This window comes from Panthera pardus, unplaced genomic scaffold (genome assembly GCF_024362965.1).
Source record: "Panthera pardus isolate Hobbes unplaced genomic scaffold, ASM2436296v1 HiC_scaffold_21, whole genome shotgun sequence".
Classification (NCBI taxonomy): domain Eukaryota; kingdom Metazoa; phylum Chordata; class Mammalia; order Carnivora; family Felidae; genus Panthera; species Panthera pardus.
The window spans coordinates 279,699-295,164 of record NW_026526777.1 but is presented as its reverse complement, the minus strand read 5'-3'; the positions used below and the strand labels follow the sequence as shown (position 1 = coordinate 295,164).

General features: G+C 51.1%; 1 protein-coding gene across 1 annotated transcript in view; it reads right to left on the bottom strand.

Moving 5' to 3' along the window:
* INTS3 (integrator complex subunit 3) overlaps positions 1-15,466 on the bottom strand; it is a 37,584-nt gene that overhangs the window by 10,495 nt on the left and 11,623 nt on the right. Inside the window, exons 4-14 of the mRNA XM_019431480.2 lie at positions 11,860-11,973; positions 11,581-11,665; positions 9,558-9,624; positions 7,045-7,189; positions 6,007-6,136; positions 4,635-4,732; positions 2,924-3,115; positions 1,897-1,984; positions 1,337-1,416; positions 863-954; positions 431-537 (exon numbers count right to left, since the gene is read on the bottom strand). Coding sequence (XP_019287025.2) covers positions 431-537; positions 863-954; positions 1,337-1,416; positions 1,897-1,984; positions 2,924-3,115; positions 4,635-4,732; positions 6,007-6,136; positions 7,045-7,189; positions 9,558-9,624; positions 11,581-11,665; positions 11,860-11,973 — 1,198 coding nt within the window. The remainder of the gene's footprint in view (positions 1-430; positions 538-862; positions 955-1,336; positions 1,417-1,896; positions 1,985-2,923; positions 3,116-4,634; positions 4,733-6,006; positions 6,137-7,044; positions 7,190-9,557; positions 9,625-11,580; positions 11,666-11,859; positions 11,974-15,466) is intronic.

The window sequence follows — 15,466 nt, the reverse complement described above, 5'->3', positions numbered from 1 at the left end:
TTCGCTTCAAAACCGAGTTGAGAAGCTCTGCTTGGCTTCAGCCTCACCCCCAAACACAAAAGGGTGTGTGCGTGTGTAACTGGGAGCAAGACCTGAGACCCAACATGACCCCTGTCCTCAGGGGCCGGGGCGCAGAGAGAGGGGAGGCAGACACACATCCCACCAAAGCCTTCCCTGTGGAGGGGGAGGGGAGGCTATTTAGTAAGAGAAGAAACAGGCGCTGAGGAGCAAGAGAGGTCGGCAAGAGTCAGGGAGGATGAGACAGACGGAGAGCCAGAGAAGACAACACATAAACACATCAAAAGAGAAAGTGGGGAAGGAGAACCTGAACCGGACAGTCACAGAGGTGGAGACCCGCACTGGGGAGACACCCTAGACGGCTGAGAGCCCTGGGCGTCTCTAACAGGTGACGGAAGGGAGGGTTCCATACCTTCCACAGGAGGGCTGGGTGAGCTGCAGAACTCAGGGAACTTCTCCCTCAGCATTGCCCGCAGCTCCTTATCCAACTTGGGGTTGTCGAACAGGGGAGCCAGATGCCTGGTGGGGGGGGTGGGGGACACGAATGAAGGTCCACATTGCAGCTCCTCACTTCTAATGCGGCGTGCACTTAGAGAGAGAGGTCTACGACCAACCAGTAAAGCTGGGCCATACTCAGAGCCTTGGGATATGATGGGAAGACAGAAATTTCTCTAAGAGTCAAGAGGACATATTCCTAGCAGTCTGAGGCGGAGTCGGTACGCTCTATAACGGTCAAGAGAAAAGGCTCAGCAGTGGTCTGACACTTTCTGAATGTGCCTGGCTTAGGGACACAAGAGAAAACAACCCTTCCTCCCACCTGCCTATGGGCACATGAAGTTCTTACGCCAAGACCCGTTTCTCCACAATGTGGTTGAGGGAGGAGAAGACACCCTGTCGCACGTGGCCCTCCAAAGGTGGATAGAAGTTGGGAATGATCTGGAAGGGAAGGGAGGGGAGAATGAGCACATGACTTGCCATCCAGAGTGTTCTGCTGAACCAGACCTAAAAAGCTGCTTCAGTTTTGATCAGAAGACACTGGGGAGTATGACTACAGAAAGGTCTGGAATGGTCCTGACCATTCCAAGCTGCTACAATGGTTAATTCTTACTAGACCTGGCCTCAGAGAGACCAGATTCTACCTTAAGTCATTATCCTTGAAGTCGAGAAAGCCCATGGAGACATGGAAAGATCCCACCGGAGATGGCGGGAATAGGGAAGGGGAGTGTTCACTGACTTGGGGGCAGGACCTATGATTACAGCTGCTCCCACAATGAAGGGCACTAGGAAAACCTGTAAGGTGAAGGGGACACACACTTACACGGCACATGAAGTCCAGGAGTGTGGCAGTAATGGCTGGGTGTGGCTTCATGGAGTGGTGCATGACCAGGATGGCTGGTTCTGGAGAAGGGAGAATTAAAGGGTCCCCACTTCAGGTAGTCTATCCTCAATTCCATGAAACAAGGCATCAAAATACAGGAATAGTTCCAGAGAGCTGTATCCCTACCCCCTATTCCCATTGAGCAGACCCAAAAGCAGACAACCCCAAACAGCTCCTAGCCCTCATCTCCCTTGTCCAGCATCCGGCTTAGAAGAGGGAGGTGGTGGGAGAGGAAAAGCAGGGTGCGGCACAGCTCTCTGCCTAGGCCACTCCACCGGAGCCCCAAGCATAAGGCTCTAGGGCAAAAGAGAGGGAGTGAGTGCTTGGCCTCACAAAAGCAATCTTCCTTCTACATCAAGGGCGCACTGGTGAGGAACAATCGAACTGCTCCCAGATAAGCTGTCTCCCCCGACGCTGCCCTGAGGTTTATGACCACCGTCACCGAGACTAGGCAGTGGCCTGGGAGATGGGGGTGGTGTTGCCTGCTCCCAGTCACATACCTATGTTCATAATGCTATCCTTGTCTGGGCTAAAGAACAGCCAGTCGTAAAACAAAGCCAGCTTGGCATTGGAGGCAGCGACATTTGACTGGAAGAGAGAGGTGAGAAAGAAGGGCTGGTTTCATCAAACAGCTCCCTTTCCTGCACAAGCGCAAGGCAGCCTCCAGGGTTCACATGGCTGTGCATCTAAGAAATAAATTCAGTTCCTAGTGAGACAGACAGAAGCCTCCAGGGGTGAGGGGCACCCAAGTCTGCATACGAATGAGACTGGCCATGGTCTCACCGACCAAGGGGCCAGGGATTGGCCTGGGTTCCCGTTCGTTTGTCCAGAAGAACACATCCCTGCTCCTAGAAAAGGAGGACGGGGCCTAGCTGACACAGCACTCAGACCAGGGCCTAGGCTCCCCCTCCTGGGCTCCTGGGGCACATTCCCGGCTGAAGGACCCCTAGGAACAGCCTGTGATTGTGTCTGAATCAGCACATTCCGAGGACCCAGTCAACAGGGGGAGGAGAACTCTGTTGGAAGAGGTCAGAAGGTAGAAGCCAGAGAGCAGACAGTTTGGAGCTTCCCTAGCTAAGGAACAGATAGGAACATGCTGAGAAAGAAATGGCTCCCCTGGTTTGCACAAGTATCCAAAGCTGATGCCAAAAGCCTAGGAAGTGAAGGTCTGAGACAAGCCTTGAATCTGAGGAAGGAGCCATTCAGAGGAGTAACCACACATGGTTCTTGGAGCTAAAAGTAAAGATAGGGAGGCCTCAGAAATCTGGGCTTGGGGACCAGCAGTAAAGACAGAGAACCTATCCAACCACAAACCCAGATGGGAAATACTGAGTGTAGTCAACTTCCAGAGGGACAAACCTAAGCAGGACAAAGGCTGACACTCAGCGGGAAGAAGTGAAGGAAGGGGTACTGCTGGGTAAGGGTCAGGAGGCCAAGAGTCAGGAAGAAGCAAGGAAATATGGGAAACTCAAGGGACGAGGACCCTTCACCACCCCAGAGCCTCCACCCTACAGCCCAGCCCCTCACCGTGCACGTTGTCAGGAGCCAGCCGATGATGGCCCATCGGGGCAAGATATCTGAACTCAGCACTTCGTTAGAAGGGTGGACAACCCCACAGATGTAGCGGATGAGGTCACAGCGCAGAGACTGACTGTCTGGGGTTGACAGGTACTGGCGCTGGAACCAATCCTGGTAGCGCTTCTGTTGCCCGAACCGCACCTGGAGGAAGGGGGCGCTGGAGGAACTTGGAAGGAAGGGCGGGGTCTCGGGCGGAGGAACGGGAGGACCGCTCAACACTAGGCGTGACCTACACCTCCATCTTGTGCTTCAACTCATTCGCTAACTCACATTTTCTTCTCAGGAGAGACCTTCCTTCCCAAAGGAAGACTTGCTGATTTAAATCTGCCTCGACTGAAAAAAGTTGCCAAGAACCTTCCTCACTCACGTCTTGTGCCAGGGTTGCCTTCGTTCCTGCCACCAACCTAATGTCCCAATTGCCCCCAACTGTGACTGCAGCTGGGTTTCGGTTCCTTCCTCCTGTTCCAGTCACTGAGGCTCCAGTTGTAAGCACTTTTCTTATCTTTTCTTATTTTCGCGAGCCCCTTGTGGCCAGCAAGGAGTGTTCCTCGAGAACAAGGACTGAGCCTGACAGAAAGCTGACCAAAAGCTTTCTGATGTCGAGTGACTAAAGGGTCACTATCCCAGGTACACAGACCCTCCAAAGCTTCTTGCAGCAATTCCTTCCCCCAGTCAGACTCTAACGTGGTTACAAATAGCAACACTGAGTAAGAGCCGAAATCTGGTTTTCCTCTTCTATTCCCCAAATTCAACCAAAGCAGAGAGCAGAAAGGCTAAAAAGAAAGATACGTCTAGACCAACACTGTCCAATAGAATTTTCTGCAATGATGATGGCTACTGAACCACAACTGAGGTACGGAATCTTTTATTTTACCTAGCTTTAACTAATTTACTTATTAAATTATTTTTGGCATTTATTTTTAGTAATCCCTACGCTCAACGCTCAACGTGGGGCTTGAATTCAAGACCCTACCTTGAGATCAAGAGTCACATGCTCTACCAACTAAGCCAGCCAGGTGGCCCTAGCTTTAACTAATTTAAACCGCAACCCGAAGGTGGCTACTACATGGGATAGCACAGATCTGCGCGGTTCTCCTGGATGACTCAGGAAACCAAAAGTAGACTAGGCCAGAAGGCTCCCCAACTCCAGACTGGCTGTAGAGGAGCTGCTGCCTGGAAACTCTGTTAAACAAACATAGATTCCTCAATCAGATTATGTGGGAGACTGGGATCCTGGGACATGTATATTTAACATGCTGCTCACCCGATCCTGCTAGAACTCAGCCATGTTTGGAAACCACCAGGCCAAAGCTCTTCCTGAGAATTCACATGTGGCCATAGGAATGGTGGGTTTTCCAGAATGAACACCTCTCTATACGCTTTTACACACATTTCACATTTGTGAATTACATAATTTGGGTGCAATTTTTGGTTTAGCGATGGTTTTAGATAGACTGAAAGCTTCACAAGAGCTCCAACTATACCTATTTTACTGAACACTGTATCCCCAGCTCATAGCACCTGCCCAATGCCAGGTAGATCGGGTACCCACTTGGCCACCACTCTGCCAGCCAGCACTCAACGGTAATGCATCTGCAGGCTGGAGGAAGAAGCCCAGCTAACCTGCAGCTTCTGCTCCTGCTGCAAAAGATTAGCTTACCCGGGAGGTCATGAAGAGGAGCTTAGTCTCCATATCTGGGGTTAGACGACATGCCAGGAATTTTCGGGATGTTCTGGACTGAAGAAGCTGCAGGATACCTGGACCAAGTATGTAAGGGAAGAGAAAAGAGAGAAGCCTGAGGACCTTCCAGAAGGAGTAGAAGGCAGGTGGGGAACCTGGGCCAGGTACTTAAGGCCAGTGGTCTTGCTCATGGGGAAACTCTAAGACCAGACCAAGAGAGGTCAAGCACAGATACAAGCGGGGGCTCTAATCAGCATCTGAATGTTCTGCTCCAACCAACCACCATCCCCAGGACCCAGATATATTACTTCTTTTCTGTTCCTGGCCGTTCAGAGCCCCCTACTCACAATATCCAGTTGGCAACACGTGGGAAAGTTAGGGGAAAACATGGGAAACCCTAGCCTCTCTTTCTGCTCCTTATGGTCCCATCCCTGGGTCCTGGGATTAATGTGGTTGTGGTATAGGCACGGGCTCTGGAGTCAGACAGACCTGGATCCAAATCCTGCCTCTGACACTCACTAGCTGTGTGGCCTTGGGCAAATTACTTAATCTCCTTGAGCCTCATTTTCTTTATCTGTAAATATGGAAAGTAAAATATCCATCTTACAGGGTTGTCCTGAGGATTAAATGAATCAACACACGTGTCTAGCACACGTAAGCACTCAAAACAACTCAACACATGTCCGATATAAGAGCAATACAATATAAAGGAGGACCAGGACCTTCCCCTTCTTTCCTGACTCTCCAGGGCTCAGACAACTGTTTCCATGTGCACATGCGTGCGTGTTGGAGGTGGGGAGGGACCCTGAAAAGGGAAAACAGCTTTCAAAAGGACCTTGTCAGGGAGAGGCACACAAGACTCCCTCTCATGAACAGAATTTTGGCTAGGCTGGATCCTTGGAATTCAGAGGCAAGACTGATCCCAGGGAGAAGCACTCTCTTACAGGGCTAATCCCAGCCCCTCTGCTGACTCAGTCTCACGAGCTGACCTCTGACTCCCCTGCTGGACCCAGTGAGCCTGGAAACTGGCCATCAGCTCACCTCCCAAGCCAAAGAGCTGTAGGGGGAGGGGGAGGAGGAGGAGGAGGATCACGGCTCTGCCTCAGTTTTTTCTTGGGACCAATGGCAGCAGCAGTCTGCTAGGCAGGGGCTGTCTGGGAACCCTAAGAATTGCTCTGGACCTCTGCCACCCCCACATCCAGCTGTACTTGGCAAAGCCTGCCCTGTCCCAAGCTCCCTATTTCTGGCTGCCAAAGCCTCTCCTACCCTCCAGCCTCTGCCCTCTTGATTCACTCAGCACATACTCCGAACTCCCACCTCTCAAGGGCAGGATGCCCTGGCCCTTCCTTACCTGTGAACTGAGGACTTAAGGCCTGAGGGTTATGGATAATATCTTTCCAAAGCAGTTCAAATTCTGGTATCCTGGCAACATTCTGAAGTAGTCGTACGAGGTCCCGGCCAATCATCAAACATTCCATGAACTTGATGAGGGGAGGGGGGACAGGAGAGAGAATGAAAACACGGATAATTTACCTGCTGCAGGGAGGACCAAGGACCAGCTCGTTCTAGGGAAGGAAGGAAAGAGGGCCGAAGGGACCAGAGGATTTCTTCTGGCACCAAAGGACTGGCTCCCAGCTGCTTGGGGGAGAGAGCTGGAAGCCGAGGATGGACATAAGGAGGATAGGTTACTGGTAACTACTGAAGCCCTGCTGACTTCCACATGAATCTACTCCTCTCTCCTCCCAGGATGGTTTTGACCCAGATCGAGAGACTACAATTCCAAAAGGACAGGACAGGCAAGCTAAGCCCCAAACACCTTTCCCCAAACTCCCCTTGTCCAACAGAACAATCTATGGTAATGGAAATGATCTCCATCTCTGTGCTGTCCAAAAGGGTCACCATCAGCCACAGGTGGCTAATGAGCACTTGAAATGTGTGTAGATAATTCAACTAAGGAACTCAATTTTAAATTTAATTTTGATTAACTTTAAGTTGCCACATATGGGGAGTGGCTACTGCATTCGAGATCAGAGCTCTGGGACCTCTCTTGGGAGATCTCGGAGTGGACAGTTCATAATCCCGCTTGACCACGGCCATCACCCAGGTGTGGGGGGGTTGCATAATAATGGGCAGCCAGGGTCTGTGGTATACAACAGTGTCCATGAAGAGGGCCTGGAAATCCCTCCTCCAGGGACAGCAGTTCCTGGAGCAAGAGCTGCTCCACGCAGATTCCCACCTTCTCCCTTGCTCTGTTTCGGGATGATGGAAAAACACCAGGCCTTGAACCATCCCCATCTCCCCAAAATGACATCTCTAGCCTAGGTCAGCTCACAAAACTTACACAGGTGTCCCATCCTAGGGTTCACCTGCCCACAGTCTTAGCCCTCACCCGTTCGCGAAGCAGCGACATGCAAAAGTCCACCTCCTTCTGCCGCAGGGCCTGGAGCTGGGCAGTTCCGTGGTGGTCGACGATGAGGCGGAGGTACGTGTAAACAGCCATGGCGATGAGGATGCTGCTCTTCAACACCCATTCCCTGCAGAAGGGGGGTGGGGGGGGTGGGGGAGGAAACACCTGGCATCTGCGCTCTGTCCAGACTTGTTCCTCCTCCCAGTTCACGCCCACACTTGGTTCTGGGGCCTCAGAAATGTCCAATGATTGACACTGGGAGGAGGATCTTTGATTTCTTGACTATTTGCTCGTGACCCATCTTGGACTACCAACTGGCTCAGGTAGGGACGAGCTCCTACCACTCTACCAGGCGCCCGATGGAGATAAGCGCTGACTGAAAGCAATCTCTCTTTTTCACATAACTATCGAGCTTCCAATCAAATACTTGCTCACTGATGCACTCGTTCAAACATTTACTGAGCACCTGTCATGTATGTGCCGAGCACCACGCGAGGTACTGGGGAGAGAGATTAAACTACAGCTTCTATCCAGCCCAGAGAATGGGGAAAGAGGTTCTAGAGGTGTCCCAAAGCCAGCAGTTCTTACAGAGTGAAACGAGGACCTCCAGAAGCTAAGACACCTTGAGAACGCTGGCGGTTTTAGGGGGCACTGTGTCAGCCCTGCCACTGTGCCTGCCATGAGCGGCCCTCCATGCCATACAGGGTTCCCTGGCTCTCTGGCCATTGCTCCCACTCCCAATGAGGTACCTGCCCTAAATCATAATCTGAAAAGAAGAACATGATTTTGGATGGCAAAGCCTATTTCCTCAGGAGTTTTTAAATTTCCCTGGGGGAAGGGGGTAACGTGCTCCCTGCTGCTTTCAAAAGGGTAGAAAGACAGCGGGGAGAGGACAAAAACTCCAATGCTGTCTCAAAGTGCCAAAACTGGGAGCTATCTCTCTCAAGCAAGTACTTATAAGGCCTTTGGCACCCCTGCTGGAAGCCAGGGAACCAGAGAAACAAGTTTAATTAAGCCAACCAGGCAACATCCTGATTCCGGAAAAGTGCTCAAGACACCTAATTAAAAGACTCTGGTCTTTTCCTTTCAGAGAGTGAACGCAGAATCCAAGGACAATGGGGAGGCCCTCCCCCATGTGCTACCTGTTAATTCCATGGCCCTAGAAACACTTGGGGAGGAGGGAGAAGGGGAGATGTGGAAGAAGACTTTGTTTTGTTTTGTTTTGTTTCTGAGAGAGCAAGTGAGCCAGTGCGCATGTGAGTGGGGGAGGGGCAGAGGGAGGAGAGAATCCCAAGCAGGCTCTGCGCTCTCAGCACAGAGCCTGACACTGGGCTCGATCTCAGGACCGTGAGATCATGACTGAGCTGAAATCAAGAGTTGGACACTTGAAACCGACTGGGCCACCCAGGCATCCCAAGAAGGTGGTTTTAAACATCTAGGGACTCACTTGCACCGAAAGATTTGAGTTTTTGTGGGGTAGGAGCAAAGGTAGGGCAGTTACGTGACACCTGTACACGGAGACTGCTCCCAACTGCCCAAATGAGGAAAATGCAGCTTTACAGTACCAGAACAGAAACAAAATGAGAACGATCATTTAGGAAGACTGTCAGCAAAGGTGATGAATGTAACTGAGTCCTGGGATGGGTAATAAAGAGAAAAAGAAAGTGAGACCACTGGACCCAGGACACCAGATAGGCACAGACACCCTGCAAGAAAGTGCTAGGATCTCCCAGGCTGTGCATCGGCACCAATGGAAGTGCCCGAGCCGGAGCCGCAGAGGAGAGCCCAGCCCAGGGCACTAGGTGGCGCTGCACGGCACCTGACCCAGCTCTCCGCTGGGGCAGTGCCCAGAACAAGTGTGAATAAGGGAGGAAGTCTGTTCTTCTGAACCACAGGAAATATGGACATTTGACTACTGTGGTGGCCTCACACAAAACAGACTCAGAAGTCAAGCAACAGAAGACCAAGAGGAGGCCTTGCCCCCAACAAGTTCAAATACGGAACAGCCCTTATAAAATTTCTGGTCCTTTGATGGGAAAAAGAAAGAACTGGCCAGAAGCCCAGCGTGTCCCCCTTACGTCCTCTACCACCGCAGCCCCCCAGCCCTGTGTGCAAACTTGAGCAGAATTCCTGGGCCCGTTACCTCCTCACTCCCATCTCAAGACAGCAGGGGTTGTTGGGTGGAGAGCCTCAGAAGGGAGAAAAGGGTACCTGCCAGGCCCGAGTGGTTGGCTGGCCCCACTCTGCTGAGCTCATTCTCCCATGTCTCCCCCCAAAGATAAACATTCCAAGGAGGTCTGGATCAAAAATAAACCCTTATCAGATGAAGCTAGTTTTTCCTGGGCTCTGAGATGTTTTGGCAAAGACCTCTTCCCCACCCCTTAATCCCCTGGGCCATACCATACCCTTGATTCCTCCATTTGCCCTCCCTCCCCCTCTCTAACCCTAGGTGTTCTCAGGCCGCCCACACCTGTACCCATCATGGCAGACTCTACCTCTGCTCTGTCAGGATATCCAGGACACTCTCTGCCAACCAGATATTTTTTGCAGTAACATCTCCACCTGATTTCAAAGGGGGAGAAAACAACGAGAATGGCTTTCATTAGCAAGTCCACTAATCCAACACAGTTCTTCACCCATCCTGTTTCTCCATCCCTAACTGCTATCCCATCATGGAGGTTCTGAGTGTTGGAACACCTGCTTTCTGTTCAGTCATGCTTTGAAGTTTCCCCTTTGCTTCCACAGAGAAAGGAAGGGAAGGTTCTAGAATTTTCCAGAAACCAGAGCTGCTATTTTTCTATAACCTGGGGGTTGGAGTGGGACTACTCTGACCCTGGAAAAGGAATGTCTAGGACAGAGACATGAAGAGCCCCTGGTTGGAAGAAAGGGTGACATCTCAAACAGGGCCTGAGATACAGGCAGCCAGTGACAGTGGCCATCCAGCATCAGGGTGTCCCAAACCAAGTCAGGCACATCACAGGCCAAGGGTTTCTTGTTTCAGGCACAAGACAGGCCACGGTCTTCTGTGCTTGCTATGGAACTTTCTGGGGCAAAATTACACGTGGCGATGCCAGACCAAAGTCCGAGGATGAGAAGCGGAGACTTAGGAAGACCAAACCAGGAAAGGAAACACCAGGAGGTAAAGGAGCCAGCACACCATCATGCTTGCTCCTTCCTAATTTAAAAAGTCAGTGTTGGGCCCCGACTTCGGCTCGGGTCGTGATCTCATGGCTCATGGGTTCAAACCCTGCGTCGGGTTCTGTGCTGACAGCTTGGAGCCTGGAGCCTGTTTCGGATTGTGTCTCCCTCTCTCTCTGCTCCTCCTCTATTTGTGCGCATGTGTGCGCGCTCTCTCTCGAAATCAGTAAATAAGCTTTTAAAAAAATTTACAGAAAATTTGCAAGAAAAGTACTTTTTTTCTTGAACTATTTAGAAGTAAATTACAGACATAATTTTCCATACTTTAAATTTTTTTTTTTTGTAATTAAGTACAATTCACATACTGTAAAATTCACCCATTTAAAAGTATACAAGGGGTGCCTGGGTGGCTCAGTCAGTTGAGTGTCTGACTTCAGCTCGGGTCGTGATCTCTCAGTTTGTGGGTTCGAGTCCTGCGTCAGGCTCTGTGCTGAGAGCTCAGAGCCTGGAGCCTGCTTCAGATTCTGCGTCTCCCTCTGTCTCTGCCCTTCCCTGGCTCATGCTCTCTCTCTGGACCCTCCCTTGCTTGTGCTCTGTCTCTCTCAAAAATAAACATTAAAAAAAAAAAGAAAAAAAAAGTCAGTGTCCACATAGTCACATATCACACAGGGTAAGGTTTATGCACATCAAAACAGGAGCACCAGGGTTACAGACAATCTTAAAGAGGAAGCAAGGAACCAATGGGAATGAGGAGATAGCAAAGCAGGGTCCTTTTTAAACAAACACATGTGATTTGGGGAGAAGAGGCAGCATGGACAAGCCTCTTGGATATTCAGTGACTCGGACTGATGTCACTGCTGCCAATGAGATAATAAAACCTAAATGTCAGGGTCTCTCCAGTGACATACTTCTTTCCCCAAACCGGCCCCATCAGATGTCATAAATATTTGGAAGCAAGAGTTTGGAATGTGGAGGTGGAACCAAGGAAGATACCTGGGTTTCTGAAAGCATACAATGTCACGGGAACAAATCATCTGCCCTCCCCTCTCTTCCCATTCCTTCCAGATCCTTCCTGATCCAACATGCCATGAAACCCCAGAGTAAGGACTGGCCAAATCAGGCCAACTATTCTACATCATGCCCTGAGTTTGGCAGGAAGGAAAACAAGGCAAGGCAAGACGTATTGCTTCAAGAGACCCCCCCGCCCTGTGATTTTTCCATTGCTTTCTGCATCATTGTGTGGCCGGAAGAGGCCTGTCTCAGGAGAAAACAGTCCAGGCAACCTAGGAACTGAAACCCCAAGGCCCTTCACTGTCCTCTACAGCCTGCACCTAGCCTCTGGGCTCCTCTCTCTCCTTTCCACCCTTGCCATCAACTCACCAGCAATCTGCTTCATGAACGTCATGCACACACCGTCAGCTCCCAGAACCGCACTCTTCACTAGTTCCCGCACCAACCACACCAACTAAAAGGGAGAGGAGAAGACGGATGAAGAGAAGGGCCTGCAAATTTGAGGAAAGGGTGAATCCAACCACGTTACAGTTTAGGTGTACGAAGGCAGGGCATGTTATCCCCGATTCCTCTGTCCCTTCTCTTTAAGAGGGGATCCAAACTCTAGCATGTCTCTGAGCTGGATCTCTCTTTCCTTCCCGGCCTTACCTGAGTACGGCAGGTATCCTGCAGCTTCAGGTACTTCTCCATAAGTATCTGGTTGATCTTGTTCAGGACAATATTCATGCCGTCGCGACTCACCAGAGCCAAGTCCCGGTAACACTGTGAGAAGCAAGGTCGTGAGCAGCCGGCAGGCTGAGGACAGGCTCCCCCCCCCACCTTAAATACCACTCATGGGATTCAAGTGGCCCCTGTGGATGCTGCCCTTCCACAGGGCTCCTCCACCCCAACCCCACCCTGGCCCTGTCACACACGGTGGGAAAAGGAATGCAACTACTCTCCGAGAAGGCAGAAAAGCCTCCTAGGAAAGGCTCCTTGACCCCCCGTGTCTCTTCTTAGAAACTGTCACCCTGTTCCATGCCACAAGCTGAGCAAAACCAGGTGGAGGCCGTCTGCTTTTCATCTGCCAGTGAAAGGTCACTGCAGGATGGGTTTGGTTGAACAGACCAGAAAGGATCTCAAAGAGGTTTTTAGACCTGTATTGACTCAGCCAGATGAAGCAAAGGGCTAGGAGCATTAGGGTAAAGGATCCAGGGACCAAGGCCCCAGAAAGAAAGGGCAGGACCAAACTGAACTTCTTTAATTAAACATCATTCTTCTTTTCTCTGGACTGCCCTTTGCTCTGCCAAGACTGAAAAAGGAGGGGTCCTTAGGTGCACCCAGCCCTGGGAGAGGTGAGGCACAGTACGCCAATCTTTGAATGCTCCTGCTCCCCTTCCTGAGAGCGTTCTCACCTCTCTCTAGAGAGAGCAGACTCCCAGAGGAAGGCCTCAGGAGGCCTCACTACCCACTGAGCTCCAGGCTGTCAGGGTCTCAGCACAAAGGGCACCTTGGAAACATACCTCCTACCTCGGAAAGCCAGTGGCATCAACAACGATAGCAAATATGCTAAGCTAACGTGCACTGACACTGTGCTCCGTATTACACATATGGTTGCATTTGAATCCCGTAACAACCCTCTGAAATAGGTGCTACCAGCTCTGTTCTTACAGATGAAGAAAGAAACAGGTACAAGGGAGTAAAGTAACTTGCCCCAGGTCACTGAAGAGACAGAAGAAGAGCCAGAATCCAAGTCCAGGCAGTCCCGTTCTAGATTCCATGCTTGTCACACCTCTCTGCCAGTGCTAGAAATAGCTGCGAGAAGAGGCTACTGGGGAGGGAGGTGAGGACCTAAGGTGGCTGTGAGACAACCACATCCCTAAGCTCTTTCACCCTCAGTGTCCGGAAGGGAAGTGCTCCTCCTGCGCTCCGGCCTTGATATAGGAGGGACTCCTGAGCCCTTAGCTACTGTTACTTCCTCCGGCCTCTACGGCCCGTAAGTCAAACGACTGATCTGATAAAAACACCAACGCTTCAAGATCCCTCCTGTGCCACAACTTTTCATACCCTTTTCGTTCCCAAAGGAGAATTTAATTATCCTCTGACTCCATCTGAGATCAAAAAGTACAAGCAAAAGGGAGGGCGCCAGGGTGGCTCAGCCGGTTAAGCGTCCGACTCTTGATTTTGGTTCAGGTCATGAGCTCGTGGTTCTTGGGATGGAGCCCCATTTTGGGCTCTGCATCTCCCTCAGTCTCTGCCCCTGCCCCATGCACATGCGTGTGCATGCACGTACGTACTCTCTCTCAAAAATAAACGCTAGCAGTAAAAAAACAAGAAGTACAAGCAAGCAAGGGAATAATTAATCAATGGATAAGGGAACCCAGTGAGCTACTGTCAATGTGGTGGTTGGTAAACGGTGCTTCTGCCCTGGAGCCTCCCTGCCCTGGAGGTGTGACTTACAGGCTGGGCACAGAGGAGGAGGGAGACAAAGGCAGAGGAAGATCCATGTCAGGACAGACAGAGACCAGAGTCACCAGAGAGGAGCCCTGTCTGTTCCATAAAGAGCAGAAGTGCAGAAGAGACCCGGGACAGGGAAGGAGGACAAGTTTCTCAGGAGACACAGGGACAGATGAAGACAGAAGATCCTGTCTGCCTGATCCCATGTGCCACGTGGGGCCTTACCAACCACACTGTTGCTAACACATGCAGCTGAGCAGCAGGGCACCCCTTCCGGATGCTGTCAGTTGCCTCACCAACCCCTGTGCCAGTTTTCTGACTGGCTTGGAAGAGAAGTAGATGGGGGAAAAAAACCCAAAACAAAACTCAGTGGGGACCAGAGAAGAGAAGCAGAGAGTCTCAGAAGAAAGGAAAGGTGACAGGATGGCACGGAGGCAGCACTTGTGCCCCAGACCCTCCAGGCTGGGCCCAGGCAGCCTCCAACCCACCTTCTTAACCGAGAACTACCAAGGCCTGGGTCCTTGACTCTGAGGAAGAGAAACTGCCACACCCTCCCCTATCACCTTCACCTCCTAACTGCTAGTGCCTGCCTACTCAGCCTCCTACACCCCCCAACCCCTGAGCCAGGCCTGCTCCCAGCTGTTCCGTTCAGACATCAAATAGGAAACAGATACACTCAAAAACTGTAAACATAAGGGCTGCCGAGAGGGCAGATGAAAGCTAAGGTACAAGTGGAACAAAACCCACCCCATACATACTCCACTCTGCGCCCAAAGCCAGCCTGCTCTGTCCTTAACCGAGAGTTCTTGTTTACCTGCTCAACCCGCCCTTGCTGCGCCCACTAAGAAGTCCCAGAGGGCTGGCCCTGACGTCTGCACCGGCCTGCCACCTGCCAGCAATGACTGAGGCTCTTCATTCAGCTCCTGCTTTCCCAGAGCAGATTTCTAATGTGCTCAAGACTCAGTGTCTACTACCAACCTCTCCACCACCCCTGCCTCCCATCTCTCGGCCTGTGAAGATCCAGGAGCCAAATCTCCACCCTATCCTGAGGTTTCTGGTCCAGAGACAGAATTAACCGCAAGCAAACCCTTAGAAAACACACCCCTTCTTTTACGCTGATGCCTAAAACAATGCATCAGAGTCCGTTCTCACCAGTAACTCCGACTTGAAACTTCCTCAGGACAGAAGGATTTCACAAGATAATCACCCTTTTAGGGAAGAGGACCAAAGCACCTCAGAAACATGCCACACATTCTTCCCATGCTCTGACCTGGTTCAGGGTCTCTCAATGAGTCACTACCTGCTAGCTCCTCATTTCCCTAAAACCATGTCTTCTGACCCCCCTGATTCCACCTACTCTGTCTCAAGAGCCTTGACCCAGTGGCCTGTCAGCCTAGGATGTTCCAAAGAGGGGATTTACTTGGAAACGGCTAGCACGTGAACACCATCCTGGTGCAGCTGTCAAACAGCTTGAGACCCAAGGCAGGAAGGATCTGGGCCACCCTCATGAGGCTGTCCCAGGGCAGAAAGAAGACAAAGTGCTCTAGCCCTTTGCCATGTCTAGACAGCCAAATTCATGACATAATGAGCATTTATGATGCAGAGGCCTATGGCCTTTCACTGTCAGGCTAGGCAAAGAGCTGAAAATACCACGCACACCCTGCCCCCTTCACTGAGGTTTACTCATTTACCCTAGCTGATTCCAATCCCACCTGAAACCAACAAAAAAACCCAGCAGACTGGACAAATTTGCACTGAGGTGACTGCACAAGGCTTTAACTGTATTTATAAAAGCCCACATAAGAGAAAACAAAACCTT